The sequence below is a fragment of the Petaurus breviceps genome, unplaced genomic scaffold (assembly GCF_028583685.1).
Source record: "Petaurus breviceps papuanus isolate PSGF00001 unplaced genomic scaffold, PetGlider_PUasm1.0 185, whole genome shotgun sequence".
Lineage (NCBI taxonomy): Eukaryota > Metazoa > Chordata > Mammalia > Diprotodontia > Petauridae > Petaurus > Petaurus breviceps.
This window is the reverse complement of record NW_027185797.1, coordinates 26,985,272-26,994,067: the sequence shown is the minus strand read 5'-3', so window position 1 is coordinate 26,994,067 and position 8,796 is coordinate 26,985,272. Positions and strand designations below refer to the sequence as shown.

At 43.4% G+C, this 8,796-nt stretch overlaps 1 protein-coding gene across 9 annotated transcripts in view; it reads left to right on the top strand.

Moving 5' to 3' along the window:
- The window catches only part of CREB5 (cAMP responsive element binding protein 5), a 508,305-nt gene that overhangs the window by 378,340 nt on the left and 121,169 nt on the right, over positions 1-8,796 (top strand). For all 9 annotated transcript variants that reach the window (XM_069088643.1, XM_069088638.1, XM_069088640.1 and 6 more), the window contains one exon: positions 889-999. In XM_069088643.1, coding sequence (XP_068944744.1) covers positions 889-999 — 111 coding nt within the window. The remainder of the gene's footprint in view (positions 1-888; positions 1,000-8,796) is intronic.

The following is an 8,796-nucleotide window of genomic DNA, read 5'->3' as shown; positions in this document are numbered from 1 at the left end:
CCCCCCCCCACAACAGCTAGCCTTTGTGTGCCATTTTAAGGTTTGCAAAATATTTAACATATGCTCTCTCATTTGATCTTCACAGCAGCCATGAGAGGTAGAAGTCACTATTATTCCCATTTAACAGATAAGGAAACTGAGGCTAAGACAGGTTAAGTAACTTATCCTCTAGTAAATGTCTGAGGCATTGTAATATCTGAAGACTTGTGCTTCTGAACTCAAATGCAGCCTCAGACACTTATTAGCTAGGCAAGTTATTTAAACCTGCTTGCCTCAGTTTCCTCATCTGTAAAATGAACTGGGAAAGGAAATGGCAAACCACTCCAGTATTTGCCAAGAAAACTCCAAATGGAGTCACAAAGAGTTGGAGCTGACTGAAAAACAACTAAATAGCTGAAACAGAAACAACAAAAACATGTCTGAGGCAAGGCCCCGACTTTCTCTCCACTAGGACTCTCAGCTGCTCTGGGGAAGGAGGGGTCACATCCGTGTGACCTTGGGCCTGTCATGCTGCCCCTTCAGGTTTCATGGCTGTCATCTGTAAAGTAGGGTAATAAAGTAGTGTAATACCTGTACTCCCTACCTCTTTGCAAGGGCTAGAGAAAAATCAACTTATTTTATCTTTTGAAGCCCCTCTCTATGCCCGTACCACTGAGGAGGTCCCTGCAGAGAGGTCATAGCTGGATGGCTTGGTATTCTGTCTGGGCATAAAGCGGTGTTGATGTTGGGCGTCAGGTGGGCATTGTGCGTCATCCACCAAACAGGTTTTCTCAGTGGCTACTCAAAGAAACCCAGACTTGTCTATTCAGAGATCCCTGGCAGATGTAGGTCCAACCTGTAGAGTTATTCTCAGTATTCATTTTTAATTCTGCCTTTCCTCTCTTGTAGATGGAGAGGCAGATGTCCGTGAACTCCAACATCATGGGGATGCAGGGCCCGAACCTCAGTAATCCCTGCGCATCTCCCCAGGTCCAGCCAATGCATTCAGAGGCCAAGATGGTAAGTGACGTCTCCTTCCTCGTTTTACTCCGCCTTGCTTGGTGTGCTGTCCGCCAGCCCAGAGTGTGGGTCAGTGCAGTGACCCGGCTCCTCTGTTTCCTATGAATGGGGCTTTCTGTTCGAGGCCCACAAACAGACTGGCTCACATTTGAGAGCATTTGTTAGGAAAATTGTCCCCAATGAACTGGGAGATGTAGAGGGTGAAAGGGGTGTTTGGAAAGTGCAGCATTTCCAAAAAAGCTTTAATGGGATGTCCTAGATTTGTGTCTTTGTCTTTGTTTTGCTTTGGTGGAAGATGAATGTGTAGATGGGTTTAGTTATTGCAAAAAGGATATCAGACTCTCTCCCTCATGTCAGCGAATTTCTAAATGTATATTCTTGATATTTCCACCCAAGTACTACATATGACAATTACGTGCACCCAGTGTCACCCAAATGTGATTTATTCAATCTGAGCTCATGCAAAACCATCTCAAGGTAAGTCTGTTCAATTGACATTGACTTTTAAAGGACCAGGGCTACATCTCCCACCAACCTCCTCCACTTCTGAAATAAAATGAAGGTCACAAGAAATTTTCCCATTATCCTCTAAAATAAAGTGACAGTGATATCAGCTTCAAGGATTCTGTTCTGTCAGTGTGGTTACTCCCTCCACAGATGCAGGATGTGATCCTTCTACAACTCAGGAGACTGTCTTCAAGAATTACTGTGACTGAGGCATTCATGGCCTGGGGCTAAGCAGGGAGTGAGCTCCTGGATCTGGCTTAGCTTAGTTCTTGGTCTGTAGGCTCTCAGTCCTTCACTGGATCTCAGTTCTCTCCTGGTTGGGGCAGGGGTGGGGCGGGGGGGGAACTCGCATAGCTTGCGTTCAGTTGGTTTGACTTTGGAGAAGAGGGAGCTCTTCTGGGCAGCAGGAGGTAGCATCTAAAGTGGGTATTAAAAGGAGCCAGGATGGAAATGCATGTATGAGACAGAGCTCTGTGCTTACCCAAAAGATTCTGGCTCTTACATGCTTTAAAAGTTCAGCCATGTATTGAGTAAATGATCGATCCATGTGCACCTGTCTCATTGGGCATTGATAGGTGGTTTTTAAAACCTGGCCTGTGATTTCATAGGTACGTGGACAGACTGATAAGGAAACTCTCTCTGCCAATGTAGATTGGCAACAGCTCTGCTCCTTTGGTTCTTAGAAAATTATCCAAGAGGCATCGTGGCAAAAGGGGGTGGAGTCAAGAAAGTCTGGGTTCAAGTCCAGACTTTGACACATTCTGGGTCTGTGACCATGGGCAAATCACAGCCTTTCTGAGCTTTGATTTTCTCATCCATAAAATGACAGGGCTGGGCACGATGGCCTCCTCGTCCCTTTCAGCTCTAAATCTATGGCCCTCTGAAGACCTAAGTGTAAGTTTTGCTGCTGAGCCATACATGGGCGAGTCTTGGTGCCCCAGGCAGGAAACTTCCTCAGACCGATAGTAATAGTGCACGTCACCGGTTCTCACCTGCTCAGTTCATATAATATCCTGCTTTCTTAGCTGTCATTCAACCATTCAATTGTGTCTTACTTCTCTTGATCATGAGGCTTCCTTGGCAAAGACACTAGAGTGGTTTGCCATTTCCTTCTCCAGTGGATTAAGATGAACCAAGGTTAAGTGACTTACCCAGGATCTCACAGCTAGTAAGTGTATGAGGCTGGATTTGAACTCAGGTCTTCCTGACTCCAGCCATAGTGCTCTATACCCTAAGCTACCTGGCTGTCTCCATCATTAAAGAAGCTTATCCAGTTTTCTGATGGTTAAGCTTGACAACTTCTCTGAGTATAGGACTCGAGCATAATGCTTCTATACCACTAGGAAGGTAGGCGTGAGTTTGGCTAGAACTTGGTGCTAGATATGTGACCAGTTCAGTCTGAAGTTTTTAATAGTCAGTTTGGGTACTTATTCAGTTTATCTTACGCAGAAGGATCCGCCAGTATGTTCACTGTCTCAATTGATAGCAGCAATTCAGGATGAACTGGGGAATTCCAGATTTGTGAGCTTTCAGCCTGAAAAAGCATTTGTTTATTGAGTAGCCTATTGACCCAAAGTAGTGACAAAGCCCAGAATGCTGGCGACCTTGGGCAAATAAAAATTCGTGGTCAAGAGGTCTCTCCTGACTGTGCCACACAGTCATAGTGACATGCCAGATGGCACCAGTGCCCGCTATAGAGCTGGGTAAATCTTTCTGAAATAGGCAAATGTTTGTTCAGCCTAAGTCATGCAGAGCCAAACCAAATACTTGTTGGCAGAGCCAAGTTCAAGTTGGCATTGATTTTAGAGCCCAAACTATTAGTTTGTCATCTTTCTCTCTCTGTCTCTCCCTCTTTCTCCCCCTCTCTATTTCTGTTTCTCTCTCTCAATTTCTGTTTATCTCTCTCTCTCTATTTCTGTTTCTCTCTCTCTCAATCTTTCTCTCTTGTAAAGGAAAAAATGGAACACTCGAGAAAAAATAAAAAAAGTTATTCATACATGTGTTATCAGTATTAGTTACAATTCTGCAGATTGGACAATTTCTGGTTCTTCCCATTGGGTTGGAGTGCACTATCAGGAAAATGGCCACCCTTCAGAAAGAATCCGCCTCTCCCTTCTCCCACCCATCTTCGGAATAGCTGCCTGCTTGATGTTCCTAAAGCTGGGATCTGACCGTGTTGTTCCTCTGCTCACATAGCAAAATGCAAACTTCTGTCTTTGGCCTGTGAAACTCTTCCTAGGCAGGCTCCCACTGATCTCCCCAGACTGGCTTCATCTACCACTCTCCTTCACACACTCTGCCATCTAGCCCCAGTGGTCTACTTGTACTTTTCCCAAACTACTGATTTCATTGATCTTCTCTGCTCCTGATGCCAAGAATGTTCCCCCCGCCCTAATTACTCTTGTTTACTTTCTAAACACATCCCATTTCCTTTCTTGTGTCCTTGTGGCCGCTGCCTGTAGAACTCAAGTACCCTAAGGGCAGGCAATGTGTTATTTTTGTTTTTAGATTCTTAGCATCACATGCAGTATCTTGTATATGTGGACCCTTAATAAATGCTCATTGGTCACAGGCAAACTTTAGATGACTTTAGATTTTCCAAGGCATAACATAGCACTCACGTTTTTACCCATCTACTCCCTCTGGTTTCTTCTTACTTTTTCTCAGAGATTTTCTTACCTAAATCCTTGCTTTTCTTATCAGAGAAGAATTCCCCCAAATAACACCTCCAGATCCTTTATATGTATGGGGAAAAGTGTTGCTGTATATTGATGGTATATAATAACAGACCCCAATACAGAAATAAATTCATGTCTAATATTTCAATTCAACTTAATAAGTGGTTCTTCGATGCCTGTTCTGGGTAAGGAAGCACAGGACTAGGAGCTGGGGACACAGAAGAAAAACAAAATAGGTTCTGCCATCAAGGAGCTTATATTCACCTGGGGAGAATGCAAACTATACACAGAACACATTGGGGGGCAGCTAGGTGGCGCAGTGACTACAGCACCAGCCCTGGAGTCAGGAGGAGCTGAGTTCAAATCCAACCTCAACACAAAAAACTTGCCATGTGACCTTGAGCAAGTCACTTAATCCCAATTGCCCCTTCAAAAAGCAAAAAAAAAAAAAATAGAGAACATTAACAATGGGGAGAGGGAGGAAGAAGAAGAAGAATCATGAAAGACAACATGTAGGAAATTATTAAAAGGGAAAAAAAAGTATTTCAAAGTTCTTATTTTCTTTTTTTTCTCTCTCTAAAATAATGATGCCATGGCTGTCAAGATGAATATTCTTGGTTTCATCAGCAAAAGATCATAAAAAATAACTTTTTCAGCTTAGTCAAGAGACTGAGGCACCAATCACCCAAGACTCGTAATTGCTTTCCTATTTGGGTTCAAAAAGGGGGAGTACATCTTTGCCATCCTCAGTGCTCTGCACCCTTGGCATTCCAAGAGAACCAGGGGGTCAACAAACGGCTAGAAGTCTTGGGATCCCTTCTCTACAATCATGACCAGTCATCACTTTGCTATCAGTCTCCTACAACAATGTTGGGCCAATTTAGCTTCCATGTGGAGAAATCCTTCAGCCTAGGGGGAGGGCACATTTTCACCATCTTCTTATTCCTATCACCAATTCATTTTTTAAAACATCATTTAATATGGTGGTTTTCACATAGCACACTAAGTTAGTTCTCGGGTTCTGTCTAAGGTTGCTATGATCCAAGGGTACAAGCTAATGAATTTCTTAGCCATGGGAAGTTAACCCTGCCATGCTAACCACCACAGCTCATGAGTCTGTATAAAGAGAATCTCCCCAAGTCATTTCTGGTCCTCTGACTCTGTTATTAACTAATAATGACCTTAGCTTCCATTATCTAACTTTCAGGTTTGCTTGACATAAATTCACTCATTTAATGTCATTCTTAGTCACTTCTTGGTAACCTGGTCCCTTTGGTGCCCTTTCAGGAGCATGAGAGTGATGGAAACTTAAACAGTTCCCCTAACTTCTGAGCAGTTGTGAGTCTGGGGTGGTAGCAACTAGTGAGATGGAAATCAGGAATGTAAGATTGGCAGTGATGGCCAAGCAGCGGCTCAAGGCAGCCACGGCTCAAGGCAGCCACGGCTCAAGGCAGCCACACTGGGCTTGATTTCCAGCCTTGTTCTTCTCTGGCACTCTATGAATCCATGTAATAAGCAGCCCCTTTTGCTCAGCCCCTACCCGTAACCATGAGCCTTCTACATTTTTCTACAATTTGCTAATGGGATACATAACAAGCAAAGATTTAGGGAAATGTCAAACTAGCGTTTCCCTTGCTGCCACCAGTGAGTATTGAAGACCACAATAATGGTGTCAGCCCCCCTTATATATTGACTTAAATGGATGGGTGATCTCCAGTGCTGGAGATCATGAACGGTCCACACCTTCTCCTTCAGGTCTTTCCTTAGCCATGCTTGCCTGTGTGTCCTCCATGGAAACTAGGCCCAATACACTAGACCATCGTGTCAAACACAGAGAGAAAATGGGGCCATTCATCTGTAAGTATCTGTGAGGATAAGGATATGTAGGGAGCCTGCAGTTTGCCTACTGACTTAGTTTTAAATGCAACGTGTCTTTGTTTTTATTATATTTTTATTTATTTTGTTAAATATTTCCCAATTATATTTTAATCTGGAACCTGTGAGAATGTTGGAGCTGCAATGTGTTTGATATCTCTGCAGTAGAGGCTTCCCTCTAGGTCAAGGGTTCTTAATCTGGGGTCCATGAATGAAAAAAATAGACAGACAGATAGATGGACAGACAGAGAGATAGACAGACCAACAGGCAGATAGATAGTAAGATAGACAGATAGGTAATTGCATTGCAACATAATTGGTTTCTTTTATAATCCATTTTCTTTTATTTATTTATTTTAAAGCAATCGGGGTTAAGTAACTTGTTCAAGGCCAGTTATTTCTGGGTGTGGTGGTGAGTATCTGAGCCCAGATTTGATCCCCAGGTCATCCTGACACTGGAGCCAGTGCTCTTACTCGCTGAGCCACCTGGCTGCCCCTAAGCAATTGGGGTTAAGTAACTTGCTCAAGGTTACACAGCCAGTTATTTCTGGGTGGGTGCTAAGTGTCTGAGCCCGGGATTCGGTCCCCAGGTGATCCCGACAGTGGAGCCAGTGCTCTTACTCGCTGTGCTACCTGGCCTCCCCCTCTTTTATCCATTTAAAAAACATTATTCCATGAAGGAATCTGTGGATTTCACTAGACTGCTGTCCATGACACCAAAATGGTGAAGAATCCCTACTCTAACAGAAACTTAGCAGTGCCCCTAATTATTTGAAAACATGATTATGAAAAAAAAAACATCCATAAACTTCATTAGATTGCCAAAGGGGGGGTCCATGATGCAAAAAAAGGGAAGCCACCCCCCACCTCTAGGCAAATTAATCATTGAGCATTTATGAAACACTTCCTAGGTCCCCAACACTTTCCTGGACACTAGGCTACAAAGACAAACGTGAAAATCTCTGATTTCAAGGAGGTTATACGTTACTGGGTGAAACAAACATGGCTTTGGCACTGGTAATAGGCAGACCATCCACAAAACAGGCCTGCCCTCAGGAGCTTACATTTTAGCAGGGTTTTCAAATCTGTGCTTTTCTTGGTCTGTGCACAGCTACGTCCCAGGTGATTTTGAGTTAATCCATTTACTTCTCCATTCTCCTCCTGCTGGTCAAGGAAGCCACCCATAGTCGTTGCTGACCAGCCCTCATCTATTTCAAAGGAGCATTGAGCCCACAGATAAAAAGGTTTTTGTGACATCAAATGTATTGTTTTTAGGTATGGAAGAAAAGAAAGGAAGAAAAGAAAATCCTTCCATGATTTTAATGTCAGTGAGAGGTTTCTTTTCGCCATGGCCTTTGTTATTCTATGCCTACTTCTCTTCCTGTGTAAGACAGAAATGGATTCCAGATTTGGACACAGTTCTCATTTCATTATTTTCAAGGCCTTTTTCAAGGGTCACACGTGGGCTATTGTGAGGAGTGCTCTCAGAATGCAGGAGTCAGAAAAAGACTTCGGGGGATGCTGCCCATGCAGTATGAGGTGGGCTTCCCTTCAGCCCTGGGAACAGCAGGAAATCATCCTGTCTCTTGGTCAACCCTTAAAGGTGATGCCTTTGATAAAAAGCCCTTCTCAGATATCCTGTCTCTGAAACCGCTTTGTCCAGGACTGCTGGTGTCCTGTTACACAATCCACAGCCTTCCATGACCCCCAAATCAATGAATTATATCCTGGATACAGTGAAAAAAATCGTTCGTAGGATCATAGACAGAGCTGAAAGAGACTAAGAGGTCACTGAGTTCACCCCTCTTTTTAACAGTGGAAGCATCAGTGGCCCAGAAAAGTAGGTCGGTCACTTGTCCAACATCAACAGGCAGCATTTGGTAGGGCTAGGATTTGAACTCAGGTACAGTTACTTGTTGTTCAAAAATGTCCGAATTTCTGTGACCCCATTTGAGATTTTCTTGGCTGAGAGACTGGAGCTGTTCCTTCTCCAGATGATTTTGCAGATGAGGAAACTGAGGCAAATAGGATTAAGTGACTTGTCCAGGATCACACAGCTAGTAAGTGTCTGAGGCCACATTTGAACTTGGGTCTTCCTGGCTCCAGGTTCTGCATTCTATCCACTGTCCTACCTAGCTGCCCCAGGTCCTCTGACTCCAAATCTGAGTCCTTGCCCATAAATCAAAAACGATAGATAACCTTCCATGTGCCATCAGCCCCATAAGGAAATCTTTAGCCAAATCAGTACAAGCTCGTTATATATGAGTTCTGAAAACTTACAATGTATATTATATCTTTCAAAACAAACAAATAGATAAATAAGCAAACCCAGAAACTAAGCTCCCTAACAGCTGGCTTCTCAATCACAGAAATAAGTGGATAAATAAATCTCTAAATTAGCATTGAATTCAGGGCTATATCAAGTCTCCGAGAGCCCAGAACCTTCCAAATAAAATAACCTTCCCACTCACTTCCTAGGATCATGGGTGGATTAGGTGAGGGTGTGGCTTGCTACCTGGCCCACATTTTTAAGCACAGGAAAGAGGAAAGTAGAGGAAGAATTAAGAGAGAGGAAAAATCAGAACATTATGGTCTCATATGGGCATTGGTGTTTATAGGAAATGAAATGCTTTGCATTCTGGCTCATTTGATCATCCACCAATTCTGTGTCTGAGTATTGTTAAATCCATTTTAGAGATGAGGTGACTGAAACTTGAAGAGGTCCCACTGACTGATT